This window comes from Microchirus variegatus (genome assembly GCF_963457635.1).
Source record: "Microchirus variegatus genome assembly, chromosome: 12".
NCBI lineage: Eukaryota > Metazoa > Chordata > Actinopteri > Pleuronectiformes > Soleidae > Microchirus > Microchirus variegatus.
In genome coordinates this window covers 24674685-24691574 of record NC_139813.1, presented here as the reverse complement: position 1 = coordinate 24691574, position 16890 = coordinate 24674685, and the positions used below count along the sequence as shown (strand labels likewise).

The 16890-nt window shown below is 37.8% G+C and overlaps 1 protein-coding gene across 1 annotated transcript in view; it reads left to right on the top strand.

Annotated features, from left to right (window-relative positions):
* trim67 (tripartite motif containing 67) overlaps nt 1–16890 on the top strand; it is a gene marked incomplete at both ends in the record, with an annotated part of 44474 nt that overhangs the window by 15034 nt on the left and 12550 nt on the right. Inside the window, 4 exons of the mRNA XM_083899184.1 lie at nt 9073–9168; nt 11260–11382; nt 13889–13999; nt 14953–15106. Of these exons, the coding sequence (XP_083755310.1) occupies nt 9073–9168; nt 11260–11382; nt 13889–13999; nt 14953–15106 (484 nt within the window). The remainder of the gene's footprint in view (nt 1–9072; nt 9169–11259; nt 11383–13888; nt 14000–14952; nt 15107–16890) is intronic.

Here is a 16890-nt window from a genome sequence, read left to right as displayed (position 1 = left end):
TGTAACAGATAACGGCTTATAAATGCAAATGAGAGGAAATTAAATGGGGAGGATGGAGGTAAAAGAGGGGGTTTAGGGGCTCGGCTCCTCCCCCTGCTCCTCTCCGTGTCCCCTGGGCATCATTTTGACAAGGTCAGCGTCGCCATCAGCCATTTTTCAGGGTGTCGGCCAAACACATAAGAGCCTCCTATTGTTCTTCTTCTTCTTCTTCTGTTGTCCACAGCAACAGAGGAAACACCGTCTGCAGCAACTCTTCATGCAGGAAAAAGATATGCATACATTATATATGTATTTTTAGATATTTTTTTTACATGTAGTACATCAGTAGATTCTCACTTTAAACCAGTGGCACTTTAACCTGGAGGTCTTTCCAACGCTGACCTCAATACAGATGAGGTTTTGGAGCCTGTTTGGATCATGAATTTTGGGGGGATTTTGTGTGATGGAAATGATCTTAAAATTAATTCTGGTAAAGAACCACGACCTGTTGGTGTTTTTATTTAGTTTTCACAGACAGAAACAACAGACATTTATGAATGTATTAAGTATAAATAGATGTTTTCATGAATTTATTTACACATTACGCTTACTATAATGTTGCTCTGGTTGCTTAAAGTGACATTTTATGACGATGGATGGAATATTCTCCTGAAATAAGGATGTGTGATAATGAATATATATATATATATATATATATATATATATATATATATATATATATATATATATATATATATATATATATATATATATATATATATAAATATAAATATATTTTCCACTGGTTCTGTTTGACTATATGAAGTCATTATCATTTAAATATAATTGCCAGAATCATGTATATGAATCAAATTAGCGGAAAGAGTTGGGAAAATTAGCTTAAAGCAGTAATTAAGGAGAGTTAGCTGCGCAGTTAGCGTCACAATACCTGGCTAGTACTAGCTAGTACTCGCCCTTTATTTGCCAACTTAGCTCCAGCTCACACTGTAGCATCTGTAAACCATTTTAATTCCATCTTCCATCTTCTTAGTCATGGTTTTATCCACAATTTTCCCCTTTGTTTTTACGTTTTCCAACGCAAAACATAGCACGGACACAACAGCTACTAGCTAACGTCAACAACAACCACCTCAGAGTTGGTTTTTCGTTATACGGGCGTGTTTTTTCCTGGGAGAACCCAAACACTAATACTCTTAAATACTTAAAATACATTGAGGTAACATACTTTTGCCAGCTTCAATAACATACACATTTTTTTTTTACACATTACCGTCATTCTTTCTTCTCTAATAATAGCAAAATGTGTCACAACAGAGCTAAAAATGTGGAATTGTGTTTGGCAGACTCCAAAAAATGAAATTTTTTATGATTTTTTTAATATTTTATATTGAAAAAAACAGTCAAAATACAAAAATTAGAAGTTGTAGTGATTATGAATCGTACTGCAATTGCAAAATAATCAGAATATTTGAGTTTTAGGACTCAGCATCAGCTCAGCCTCCATGAAAGTCACTGGTGTCTCTGTGAATGTCGCAGACTGAATAAAAGCTTCCTGTAATAAGATAACGAGATAATGGCTCTTGACCGTGACAAGGTGCTGCTGCGGCCAAAAAGAAAAATGACACTCCCGTTTGTACGAGTGATGAAAAGGAGGCGCAAATAAAGGTCAAGGGGACGAAGAAGAAGAAAGAAATTCAGTTTTCTGAATCAGTTTCAGACGCCATTCAACGTCGTTTCAGATGAATTCTCTTTATTCTCTATCGTCTTTCACTTCATTCTCTTTTGTTCCAAATCAAACTCGACTGGTTCGTCACACACTGGTGGTGGTTTTTTCCCTTCAGGGCAAACGCGTCACACTCGGACGTCGTCATATTCACTGTGGGACGACGCGCCGTCGGGACTGCAGCCGAATTTAGACGTGGGTTCTCTGAGCGTAGAGCAGGGGCGTCACACTCGTTTTCACCGAGGGCCACATCAGCGTCATGGTCACCCTCAAAGGGGCCACGATGTAACTGTCATACAGAATAAATGTAACCAAATATAACGTGAAATAAAGTTAAAGGTGCACTGAAATACCTCCAGGTACAGTCAGGAGTTCCTTCTCCACGTCAATTTAAAGACCTTTGGAGCCATTTTAAAGGTGCATTATGTAATAAATCTAAAGCAACTGGCCATAAAATCCTCCTAATGTGTCACAGAGACTCAGGAATAATGTTCATATAACAAACTGAACTCACCAACAACAACAGTACAGACAAAATATTTGCATTAAAAAATATATATTTTGCAGACTGCAAATCGTCTACTGGCAACCGTCTACCAATCATTGCAGTCAGTAGAGTCTCAGCTGCAGAGCAACCACGGGTTGCCAGTTACGTCAGAAAACGAAACCTAAAAGACTTCGGTATTTTGGAATTTGAATGTAGTAACCGTTTTTGGCCACATTCTTACATATGGCGCCTTTAACTACACCGTAACATATCACTAAATAACTTTAGGTTATTTGGCGCAATCGCCATTGCATTGTGGGAAATGTAGTTTATGGTATAACGCACGCCTTAAAGCAGCACAGACCTATTTTAACACAGATTTTTAAGACCAATTCATCACTCGCGGGGCCACATAAAATGACGTGGCGGGCCACATCTGGCCCCCGGGCCTCGAGTTTGACACGTGGTGTAGAGTCTTTTTAAAATTGGAGTTTTAAAGCTTCTAAAAATGATGATTCTTTTTTAATTTATACTTGTTTTGAGGACAAAGTGCGAACAGGGCTGTCCGACATATTTGTGCGTCTATATTTCAGTGGTTTCGGACTGTTTTCCCTCTGGTTCTGTTGTGTTTATCGTTTTATTTCACCTTTTCTGGCACAATCTCCCTTTGAAAAGAATCTCTCACCGTTTAAATAAATGAAAAAACCATCTAATCTTGACGTTTTAGAAGCTTATGTCACAACTTGGCTCAGGGCTGCACAAAGGAGCAAAGATCACGTATGAGTTTAACTAAAACTAGGTTTCTTTTAAGAGGAATTTAAAGCAAAAAAAAACCCACGAACAAAACCCCAGAAACAAACACAGTGAACACCAGGAGTGAGAGTGATCGTCACCAGTTTATATAGATGCAGCTGCAGTCAGACTCAGCTGAAGTGAATTCTCCTGACGATCCAGCTCCTCCCATCAGGCTCCAGGTGGAACAAACCATCTCCCACAAACACTTGTCACACTAAAACAAACCGTAAACACGAAATAATGTCAAGTTACGTTTAAAACCAGCATCCCACAATCAACTATAATCATTCTGCATTTGTCTTTAAGTAGCCAAAAGGTTAAAATGTGTAAAAACACCACATTTATACCCAATAATCCCCCTTAAACATCCATTTTTCATATTAGGCCAGAATCATGTTTATGGATCAAATTAGCGGAAAGATTTGTTGGGAAAATGACCTTAAAGCAGTAATTAAGGAGAGTTAGCAGAGCAGTTAGCTTCACAATACCTAGCTAGTACTAGCTAGTACTTAGTTAATTTCATCTTCCATCTTCTTAGTCATGGTTTTATCCACAATGTTTTTCCTTCGTTTTTACGTTTTCCATCGCAAAATATAGCACAAACATAACTGCTACTAGCTAACGTCAACAACAACCACCTCAGAGTTGGTTTTCGTTGTACTACGGTCGTGTTTTTTCAAACACAAATACTCTTAAATACTTAAAATACATTGAGGTAACGTACTTTTTCAAAAAATACTAGCAATAATAGCAGTAATACGACTAAATATTGATTCTCTTGCCTATTTGTTAGGTTTTATGCAAAAATAGAGATCTTTCACAGTGTCTTTTACTGAATCTGAATACATTAAAAACGACAATACTATCCTTTTTGATTATTATACTACATATTTTCTTACTTTCACTATAATATTTTACATCTTTCATTGTGTTGCTAATGCTAGTCGGCTAATCAAACCCTGGAACCAAAGATAACAACCTTGTGTTAGTGCCTTTTCACCCGCAACACAAAGCATGCTGGGACATGATCGGTGCTCACACCCCCTCTGAAGAAGAAGAAGAAGAAGTAGTGATGTTTAAAGTGAAAATCAATGAATGAATGAATGAATGAATGAATTAAAGGGGTTTGCCGAGGTGTAAATGAAGCGGCAGACAAAACAGATGGAGGTGGATGTGGTTCAGAAATTTTGACCTGATGAATTCAACACACGGAGAAGCACCGGGGGGAGGAGACGGCACGTGGATGTGCGACACATCCGTCATCCCCTTGTTAGCATACACACACACACACACACACACACACACACACACACACACACACACACACACACACACACACACACACACACACACACACACACACAGACACACACACGTTAGCACAGCTTGCTGCGCCAGATGGCCTCGTTGGTGAGGAGCTCCACTGAGGAGATCCACGCAAGGGTTGGGTTGATTTGTGCACCATGACCTCCACGTGTCCCCGCCTACTGACTCTGGTGGTCAGCACGTGTGGACACGGATAAGATCAGTGTGTGTGTGTGTGTGTGTGTGTGTGTGTGGTTATTGTGGAGATGTGGAACCGGAGATTACATGGAAATTGGAATTTATTGGAAAAAACAACAATTATGTATAATGATGTACAGATATATGCTACACGCTAGTACTACATGTGGAACTGTAGATCACTAAAGGCTTATTAATCCGCAACTTAAAGGCGCCATATGTAAGAATGTGGCCAAAAACAGTTACTACATTCAAATTCAAAATACCGAGGTCTTTTAGGTTCGGTTTTCTGACGTAACTGGCAACCCGTGGTTGCTCGGCAGCTGAGACTCTACTGACTGCAATGATTGGTAGACGGCGGTCCACATGCCAAAACATGATTTGCAGTCTGCAAAATATTTTTTTTTAATGCAAATATTTTGTCTGTGCTGTTGTTGTCGGTGAGTTCAGTTTGTTATATGAACATTATTCCTGAGTCTCTGTGACATATTAGGAGGATTTTATGGCCAGTTGCTTTAGATTTATTACATAATGCACCTTTAAAGTAGAAACGTGTACCACTGCTTCATAGATCACAGAACAGGGCTTGGAATTATATCTAATTGTGATTATTCTGACTCTGATTTCATCCACAATGTGACTTTTTTAGTTCAATGACCGATTTAAAACAAGACATAACAAACATTGACCTATGAGGTGATGTGCTATGAGGTATGAATTGTTACAAACATGCAAAAAATATTACATTTATTGCCTTGTTTCATATTTTCCATTATTGATTGTATTCACATAATTCTGATTTCTTCATTTGTCTACATTGAAATATTCATAGAAACGTGTTTTACTACACTGTATTCCTTCCTACCAAAGAAATAATGTTAAATCCTGTACATAAAGGATATTATTATTATTATTATTATTTAGGGCTAATTCTGTATGTTTAAATCACATCTATGATGTCATCTCCTCTCAGCCTCGAGAAAACCTCCTTTTTAAAAAAAAATCTCCTTTGTGAAATAAAAGAAGGAAACTTCATAGAGAGAGAGAGTGACTCTGATCCTTCCTCTGGGAGATGAACATCCAATAATAGACGATTAAAAATAAACTTAAATAAGAGACGCTTTCTCCTGTGAGTCTGTGTTGATGCTTTTCAACGTCAACCTTTGACCCTTGTTATTTACGATTTACAGAAACAAAAAAATGTCCGCCTTCATATCGTCTCCTGGTTGAATTAATTAAATGCTGCATTTGTGCTACTGTACAAATCTAGACGTTTGGTTTTTGGGAGGGAAATCTAAAACTTCTCAGATTACCTTAACCTTAACCATCACAACTAAGTGCCTAACCCTGACCTTTAACCTTTAACCTTAACCTCAAAACCATATTAGAACCATGTGCCTAGACAGGTTGTGGTGAATGGGTAAATGGTGGACAGATGGATAGGAAGAGGAAGAGGAGAGAGACAGAAGACGGGGACATTTTATCGTCAAATATTAAACATTTTAGTGATTTAGCCGAATCTGACGTCCACCTGCAATACCTCCAAGCTCCACCAGTGGGCAGTGCGCAGGCAGCTTGTAAGATACGCCGCAAACACTGTTGTAGTTTCACCTTGGTTATTTTTTTTGGAATACAAGTTAAAATATAATGCAGTAGTATTTTTGCAACCGGTTTATTTTTAATGGATGTTTAAGGTTACACACGTGTCTCAAAAAAGAAGCAGCGCTTAAAGGATTAACCTTTTGTTTTTGTCGCACGGATGCAACTGATGGCGGCGTCATTTTTTTCGTCTCGCAGCTGCAGGACGGAGATAAAGTCAAAGGAAATCACTCACTCACATAAAGTATTCATGTATGGAAAAATAATCTGGACTGCAGAGCGTTTGGGAAACATTGGATTCTGGGATTCTAGATCTTAAAAACTCCCCTCAGATTGGTTTATTCCTCTGCTTTGACGGAGAAAATTATTCTTTAAGAGGTTTGCAAATATGTTCAACGCATCCTAGTAAATTTCAAGGAATTCCGAGATACTTTTAGTTTTTGAGAAGAAAGTCAACTCACTGTCAAAGTGCATCAGAGCAAATGGATCATTTCGAGAATTTCAAAAATTCATAAAAAATATTTCTTAAGAGGTTTGCAAATATTTTCAACGGATCCTTGTTCAGGGCAATGCCGACTATTATGTTGGTGAATTTCGAGGAATTCCGAGATACTTTTTGTTTTTGAGAAGAAAGTCAGCTCACTGTCAAAGTGCATCAGGACAAATGGATCATTTAAAGAATTTCAAAAATTAATTAAAATTATTCCTTAAGAGTTTTGTAAATATTTTCAAGACATCCTAGTTCAGGGCGATGCCGACTATTATGATGGTAAATTTAAAGTCATTCTGAGATACTTTTTGTTTTTTTGAAGAAAGTCAGCTCACTGTCAAAGTGCATATGGGCGCATGGATAATTTCAAGAATTTCAAAAATTCATTAAAATTATTCCTTAACAGGTTTGCAAATATTTTCAACAGATCCTTGTTCAGGGCGATGCCGACTATTATGATGGTAAATTTCAAGTCATTCCGAGATACTTTTTGTTTTTTTGAAGAAAGTCAGCTCACTGTCAGGGCAAATGGATCATTTCCGGATTTTCAAAAATTCATTAAAATTATTCCTTAAGAGGTTTTCAAATATTTTCAACAGATCCTTGTTCAGGTCGATGCCGACTATTATGATGGTAAATTTCAAGTCATTCCGAGATACTTTTTTTTTTTGAGAAGAAACTCAGCTCACTGTCAAAGTGCATCAGGGCAAATGGATCATTTCAAGAATTTCAAAAATTCATTAAAATTATTCCGTAAGGGCTTTTCAAATATTTTTAACAGATCCTTGTTCAGGGCGATGCCGGCTATTATGATGGTAAATTTCAAGTCATTCCGAGATACTTTTTGTTTTTTTGAAGAAAGTCAGCTCACTGTCAAAGTGCATCAGGGCAAATGGATCATTTCCGGATTTTCAAAAATTCATTAAAATTATTCCTAAAGAGGTTTTCAAATATTTTCAACAGATCCTTGTTCAGGGTGATGCCGACTATTATGATGGTGAATTTCGAGTCATTCCGAGATACTTTTTGTTTTTTTGAAGAAACTCAGCTCACTGTCAAAGTGCATCAGGGCACATGGATAATTTCAACAATTTCAAAAATTCATCAAAATTATTCCTTAAGAGGTTTTCAAATATTTTCAACAGATCCTTGTTCAGGGCGATGCCGACTATTATGATGGTAAATTTCGAGTCATTCCGAGATACTTTTTGTTTTTTTGAAGAAACTCAGCTCACTGTCAAAGTGCATCAGGGCAAATGGATAATTTCAACAATTTCAAAAATTCATCAAAATTATTCCTTGAGAGGTTTGCAAATATTTTCAACAGATCCCTGTTCAGTGTGATGCTGACTTTTAAGTTGGTGAATTTCAAGTCATTCCGAGATACTTTTGTTTTTTTGAAGAAACTCAGCTCACTGTCAAAGTGCATCAGGGCAAAAGGATCATTTCCTGGTTTTCAAAAATTCATTAAAATTATTCCTTGAGAGGTTTGTAAATATTTTCAACAGATCCTTGTTCAGGGCGATGCCGACTATTATGATGGTAAATTTCGAGTCATTCCGAGATACTTTTTGTTTTTTTGAAGAAACTCAGCTCACTGTGAAAGTGCATCAGGGCAAATGGATCATTTCAAGAATTTCAAAAATTCATCAAAATTAGTCCTTAAGGGCTTTTCAAATATTTTTAACAGATCCTTGTTCAGGGTGATGCCGGCTATTATGATGGTAAATTTCGAGTCATTCCGAGATACTTTTTGTTTTTTTGAAGAAACTCAGCTCACTGTCAAAGTGCATCAGGGCAAATGGATAATTTCCTGATTTTCAAAAATTCATTAAAATTATTCCTTAAGAGGTTTTCAAATATTTTCAACAGATCCTTGTTCAGGGTGATGTCGACTATTATGATGGTAAATTTCGAGTCATTCCAAGATACTTTTTGTTTTTTTGAAGAAACTCAGCTCACTGTCAAAGTGCATCAGGGCAAATGGATAATTTCAACAATTTCAAAAATTCATCAAAATTATTCCTTAAGAGGTTTGCAAATATTTTCAACAGATCCCTGTTCAGTGTGATGCTGACTTTTAAGTTGGTGAATTTCAAGTCATTCCGAGATACTTTTTTTTTTTGAGAAGAAACTCAGCTCACTGTCAAAGTGCATCAGGGCAAATGGATCACACTTAATCCTGATTATTAAAACAATACAGAGGCTCGGCCGAGGAATACTTTGCTTTCTGAGATCATACGATGTAATCTGAGAATGCAGGAAGATTCCAGGCGAGCGTTGAGTTCAGCGCTGACGTAACCGTCGTCTGTGGAGGAAAAAGCCTCTGGCGTTTTTTTTCGCAGTGATTCAGCAGCAGAAACGTCAATGTTCCCGAGTCAGTGATGCGTTTGTGTGCTGAAATCACTGTCTCTCTTTATACAGTAAATGTCATTTATTCTCTTTTTGTCTTTGTCGTTGTTGTCGTTGCTGCAGTGTCAGATCTCCCAGGCCCTGAACGGCGTCTCGGACAAAGCCAAAGACGCCAAGGAGTTCCTGGTCCAGCTCAAGAACATGCTTCAGCAGATACAGGTAACATTAATCTCAACACGGGTGGGATTAAAGTGGTGTTTTCCCCATTTTCATTTAGCCGAAAATTCACCTGCTCGAGAAGCTCTTTTTGTTTCCTGGGTTTGTAAAGCCACACAAAACCAAAACAAACCACTGTGTATCATGTCATCATATCAATGTGTGTGTGTGTGTGTGTGTGTGAGTGTTTCCCTGTGGACGGAATTACTGTGCAGCTGATCTCTCTCACAGCATCTGCCAGTCTGACGCAAGCACGCACGCACGCACGCACGCACGCAAGCACGCACGCAAGCACGCACGCAAGCACGCACGCACGCAAGCACGCAAGCACGCAAGCACGCTCGCACGCACGCACGCACGCACGCACGCACGCACGCACGCACGCACGCACGCACGCACGCACGCACGCACGCACGCACGCACGCACGCACGCACGCACGCCCACTGGCTGCACAGTCACATCCTCTCAGACATGAGCAGACGTTTAGAGTGTGGTTGTAAAGTGAAGAGGAGGATTGTGCAAACTAACATGACAAAGAGAGAGAGAGAGAAAGAGGATGAAGAGAAGAACGAGAGAATAAATCAAAGTGTTGATCTCTCGTCCTCTCACAGAGTCGTTTCTCTCTGTGGAAGCCTGTTTGTTAATCTGCTGCTGAGATTATCATCCTTCTTCTTCTATGATATTGTTGTTATTGTCATGTTTAGACACTTTTCTTGTTTTGTTTTTATTCTTTCTGTATGGTTGAGTTTTCTTCAGAATTCAACCTTTATCTGACTTTAATCTCAGAATTCTGACTTTAATCTCAGGATTATGAAATGTTTTCTCGGAATTCTGACTTTTTTCTTACTTTAATCTCAGAATTCTGACTTTAATCTCAGAATTCTGACTTTAAACTCAGGATTATGAAATGTTTTCTTTTTTTAAATCTCAGATTTCTGACTTTCGATTTTAATCTCAGGATTTTTACTTTTTTTCTGATTTTAATCTCAGAATTTTGATTTTTTTTCTGACTTTAATATCAGGATTTTGACTTTTTTTCTGACTTTAATCTCAGGATTTTGACTTTTTTTCTGACTTTAATCTCAGGATTTTGACTTTTTCTCAGAATTCTGACTTTCTGACTTTTTAATCTCAGATTTTTGACTTTAAATTTAGAATTATATTACTTTTTTCTGACTATCTCAGAATTCTGATTTTCTGACTTTATCTCAGAATTCTGACTTTCTTACTTTAATCTTAGCATTCTGACTTTTTTCTCGGAATTCTGAATTTTTTCTTACTTTAATCTCAGAATTCTGACTTTTTTTCTGACTTTAATCTCAGAATTCTTACTTTCTGACTTTTATCTCAGAATTATAATACTTTTTTCTGACTTAAATCGACGTTAATCTCAGAATTCTGACTTTAATCTCAGAATTCTGACTTTCTGACTTTAAGATCATATTTATGACTTTAATCTCAGTTTTAAGTTGTATTTTTTACTCACTGAAATCAGCTCGACATGGTTTGGAATAGTTTACACTGATTTGGCTATTATTCAATTAATGGATTATCAAGTGATTAATAAAGGAATCATGTATTTTTGTAATCAATTATTTGGTTTCAGCTTCTTTTTATTTTCCTGATTATCCATCTTATTCATTGTGAATAATCTCTTGTTTCCTTTGCTCCATTTGACAGAGAAATCATTCAGAGTGAAATATTTTCCACAAACAAAGACACTGATCAACATTTGTCAACATTTTCTGACATTTTTATGGACCGAGCAAAAAATACTTTTTAATCTTAAATCTGTCTCACATTAATTCTAATGTGACAAAATAATGAGGAAGTTCTGTCACATAAATGAACATCTGAAGAAGAAGAAAGAAAGAAAGAAGACAAAGCAGCTCTTTGCTGCTCAACCGAGCAAATAACAGGAAAATGGATTATTCCATTAACAGTGTTGTTTACAATATAATGTCTGAGAGTCAGAGACGATAATAGTTTCTTCTTCTTATCTATATTTAAATGAGCTATAATTTAAAAACGTCTTACATAATGTACAGTATATATATATATGTAATACTTCTTTTGTGTGTGTGTGACCTCAGGAGAGCGGCGTGGAGTTTGAAGCTTGCCTCGTGGCTCAGTGCGACTCGCTGATCGAGGCGCTGACCAGACAGAAAGCCAAACTGCTCACAAAGGTCACCAAGGAGAAGGAGTACAAACTCAAGGTCAGTGAGTGTGTCTGTAGTTATGACCTCTATAGGAGATTTTTCTCTCTTAAACACCGACCTTGTAAGGACCAGTGGTCCTCATGGACGCCAGAACCTACAAGATCTCCTGATTGTTGTGGAGATCTTGAAAGAACCAAAAATGGAACCAAAAGATTTTTATTGAAGACAACTCCATAGATCCGGGGAGAACTTAGTTCCAGGTCTGAAGACTTGAGATAGGGTTGGCATCTTGGGATGGAACCTTAATAGGCGCCTAAAGTTTGTGTCTTGTCGTAAATTAGGTCTGTTTAGAGTGAGCACCAGGTCTGGTTATATGAAGAATATGTGATTAATTAAACTTAAATATGGTTAAGTTTAAGGTTAAGGTTAGGGAGTAAGGCTTTGTTTGGGCTGTCCAAATAAATGAAAGACAATACAGATACACAAACGTGAACTTTTGCCTGGTCTTTACACATTTTAAGTGGTTAAGACTCGGTTCTAGGGTTGGGTTTAAGTCAGTTAGGCATTTAGTTGTGATGGTAAAGGTAATTATAAGGGAATTCATTCTTTCTTTCTTCCCTGAATCCACTGCTGAGGTCTCAGTGAATCACGGTGGACGACTGCCAGGCGTCAACGTGGCCGCCGACCGACTGGCCGTCTGGATGATGGAGGGTGGGGGAGGGGAGAGGGTTAGGGAAGGGAGTGGGTGTGGGTGTGGGAGAGGGAGTGTAACTGGGGGGAGGGTGTGTGGATTTTTTTGGTTCCATGCCCCAAGGACAGCTGTTGTGATTATCTACAGTCTGAGGAGGAGTGAGACGTAGACGACAAAGAGCCTGGACGTCTGCAACAAAGCAGGGACAAGAGAAGAGAGTAGATATAGATAGATAGATAGATAGATAGATAGATAGATAGATAGATAGATAGATAGATAGATAGATAGATAGATAGATAGATAGATAACTTGTGAGATAGATAGATAGATAGATAGATAGATAGATAGATAGATAGATAGATAGATAGATAGATAGATAGATAGATAGATAGATAGATAGATAAATAGCTAAATTGCTCTCTAGCTTTACATCTTGCTAGCAAAATTGATTGCTATCTTGACATCTTGCTAGCTTGATATGAGATAGATAGATAGATAGATAGATAGATATGTAACTTGTGAGTCAGATAGATAGCTAAATCGACTGCCAGCTTGACATCTTGCTAGCTAAATCAATTGCTAATTCAACATCTTGCTAGCTAAATCAATTGCTAATTTGACATCTTGCTAGCTAAATCGATTGCTAATTTGACACCTTGCTAGCTTGACATTATATAGATAGATAGATAGATAGATAGATAGATAGATAGATAGATAGATAGATAGATAGATAGATAGATATGTAACTTGTGAGTTAGATACATAGCTAAATCGATTGCGAGCTTGTTAGCTTGACATTTTGCTAGCTTGACATGAGATAGATAGATAGATAACTTGTACGTTAGATAGCTGGCCAAATTGCTTGCTAGCTTGACCTCTTGCTAGTTTGACATGAGATAGATACATAGATAGATAGTTTGTAAGTTAGATAGATAGATAGCTAGCTAGAGTGACATTGTGTTAGTTAGATAGATAGATAGATGGCTTGTGAGTTGGCTATCTAAATTGCTCTCTTGCTAGCTTGATATGAGATAGATAGATAAATAGATAGACAGATAGATATGTAACTTGTGAGTTAGTTACATAGCTAAATCGATTGCTAGCTTGACATCCTGCTAGCTAAATTGATTGTTAGCTTGACATTTTGCTAATTTGACATGAGATAGATACATAGATAGATAGTTTGTGAGTAAGTTAGATAGATAGCTCGCTAGCTAGCTAGATTGACATTGTGTTAGTAAGATAGATAGATAGATAGATAGATAGATAGATAGATAGATAGATAGATAGATAGATAGATAGATAGATAGATAGATAGATAGATAGATGACTCTTCACGGTCCTCATCCTTCACTTTAGAGAGCACTTGACAGGTGGATAATTATCTGTGATCTCATTAACCGCCTCGTAAATGGAAGGAACTAATTAGCCTCCATCTGATTAACACACCCGTTCATTATCTCCACGGGGCGCTGTTTAACGCTTTAATTAATTACCTTTAGATCTCTTATATTTAATCTCTTTAAATTGTACTTTATTAAAAGTTGTTTTATTATTCCTATCATGTACATATATATGTACACGCTACATCACAGACGTGTATCGGCTGTAGTTGGTGATTTAAGACGAACGTAAACACAAAGGCTAATAATGTGGTGACGCTTCGCCGCCTTTCAATTAGTCTGGAAACAACCGGTGGTGACACGCGTCCAAATCTCATTTCCCTCTTTAGCCTGTAGATAATTATGTGAGTCTGTGTGTGTGTGTGTGTGTGTTGTCTAGACACAGATTTCACTGATTTAAGTACAATAAAACAGAATCAGTCAAATGCTTTTTCAGATCTAAGATTGTAAAGTTGTATGTGTGTGTCAGGTGGTGCGCGACCAGATCACCCACTGCACCATGAAGCTGCGTCAGACCACAGGGATGATGGAGTTCTGTCTGGAAGTCCTCAAAGAGAACGACCCCAGCGGCTTCCTCCAGGTACGAGTGTGTTTTTTTCTTTTACTCCTGAAGATGTGATGTAAAACGGTAATGACCAAACACTGGGTCGGGGGCCCACAGATGGGTCGTGGGGGAATATCTTTGGGTCCCCAAAACATAATTTTTTCAAACCTTTAGTGAAGATATGTTTTAAATAACAAGTTATAATGAATTTTAGCAAACATATCTTGGAAATGATGTGTTTACCAATTCAAAATGGTAACAAAAACGGCTGTAAATTAGTCCCCATATAGTAAGTTTAGTTAAACGCTGACGTTAACTGACATTTCCAGACATATTAATGGGAAAAAGGGTTAATTTTGCAATTACCTTGTTGCTCTTAAGTGTCTTTATCACCGTACGTAAATAAAACAAATATAAGATATGATCGTTTTAATGTTTTTTGCTCCTGGTTATGAACGATTCATGTTCCTGTAGAGTCAGATGAAACTTGAGAAACTAGAAACTCCCGTGGGACACACACACACACACACACACACACACACACACACGCACCCCCTATTCTATTACCTCTGAATATTTAATCACCTATTGATCATATAGTTACATTACGTGAGACTGCGTTTATTAAATGTTAATTCAGAGAACATTGTGCATTAAAACAGGAGAAGATAAAAAGCGTGTTCACCTCGAGGCTGAATTTCCAGCTCATGTTTTTACCCTTTAATAAAACGGCAATCTCCCCTTTTTTTTTCCCCCTTAAATGCATTTTAATGTATTCATTTATTTTTTTCCCGAGGCAGTGAAGCTCCTCTGACGGTATCTTAGTTCCTATCCTTAAATATTTGAACTGCACTAATGTGCGCCTCATTGGACTTCGTCAGAAACACCGAAACGGAGCCGCGGGAACGGAGCAGAGGGAGCCGCTCTATGTACGCGCAGCCCCGCAGAGCAGATTTAAATGCGTGCGCTCTAATTTCCTCTGCGTTCAGATCTCAGACGCTCTGATCAAGCGGGTGACGTCGTCTCAGGACCAGTGGGTGAAAGGCGCCCTGGAGCCAAAGGTCGGCCCCGACTTTGACCTCACGCTCAACACCGACCTGCTGCTCCAGGCCATCCTGCAGCTGGACTTCTGCCAAGGCAAAGGTAAAAAAACAATATATATCTATATATATCAGCTGATTATTGATTCCTTTTCCCTTTTGGGTGAAATCTAAACTTGTAAAAGTGTGGATTTTTGAAGTTTTATGGGCAGAAAACAGCAAATAACTGTGAAAAACAGAAATATTCGTCATTATTTTATGGGTTATACCAATGCTAAGCACTCCTATTGCAATATATATCGTTATTATATATAAACAACTGTTTTCCATTTCCCCCGGGGTTTTTCGACGCGTCACACACAAAACGCACACAAAAAGTCAAAAATCAATGCAACCGAAAGCCCCAAGATAGTCTGACCTTCATTTCCCATAATGCAACTCAATAGGGTTAATCAATGCAGTAAATGGTACGACGTGGAGCCAACGGTCAGTTGGATTCTCTCTGGTTTCTCATGTAAATCTATGTCAACCGTCATGGAAACATGCTAGAATTCTTCTTATTTAGGAAAAACAGACCAGTTTTCTTCTTCTTTGGTTAATTTTTAAGGAAAAAAACCCCATCTAACTTTGTTTTTATAAGATAATACAGCTGACTTAAAGCTTCATTTACCAGTAAGAAGCTAAGAAAACACGCTATTAAGAAATTCAAAGCTATATATTCTCAAATTCAGCTCAATCAAGTCAAGATAAGTACATCTTTGTTACATCTTCGCCTGTTTCGTCTTCATTTTAAACAGTTTTTCCTCATTTTAAGGCACATTACAGCAACATTTGCTGACCCCCTTGGCAGGTAATGTTTCTTAAAACTAAAATATTTGAATAAATTCAAAAGTATTTGCGTTATTTTATAGTAGGGCTCTTTCCGTGGTGTTTTAATTGTGCTGCCAAACTTGCGCAAATGCAGCGTTTGTTGCCGATTCTTTGCCGTTTGAATCTAAAAGCTGAAGACTTTTGAAACGAGCGGAAACGCCAACGATTCTTCAAATGAAACAGTAAAAGATTGGCAGGTAGGACTCGTGAATACAGAGTCTACATAAACATGACTGACATTATAGGGGAAAAAAAAATACCCTCATTAACTCCCACTTTCCTCAAGACGCTGCCCAGCAACCCGTTTGCGTGCATGAGTAAACGCGTCATCCGCCATATTCATTTGGCCACTCTCCCAGAAATAACGCAGATGTATAGTTAATGTACATTAAATATGCAATCAGCGCTCTGCATGTAGCATTCCGGTGATATTTCACATGAGGTGCATTTTTATCTGCGTCTTGATGTGGCAGTTGACGTCTTGCAACCAAAACGGCCACCGTGTTGGCAGGAAGACACATATATACCAGGCGATATAAAAATATATATTAGAGGTGGTAGAATTTGTCTATTTCCATCATGAAATGCGAAGATGATAAAACAAAGGTACCAAAATAGTCTTGGAGAAGCAAACGGGAGAGCACTGAAGGTCTTGAGAGACGTTATGTAGTGATCGCTTCATATCAGGTACACAATTCACTGCTAACCAACTTGTGTATCTTCTTTGTTTTACCTGCTTTTATGGCGTAAGTGTAAGCATTCTCCAAGATGTTGGGAATACTGCAGGTCTGGAATAATATCCGACTGTTTCCAGACACATGAGGTTCTACGACAGGGGCTGTCAAACTCATTTTCACCACATCAGCATAACGGTTACCCTCAAAGGGCCAGATGTAACTGTCACACAGGATAAATGTAACTAAATGTAACCAAATATAATGTCAAATAAAGGTAACTCTGTAACATATTGCTAAATAAATTAATTAAAAATAAATATTTATTCGTCACACGACGCGC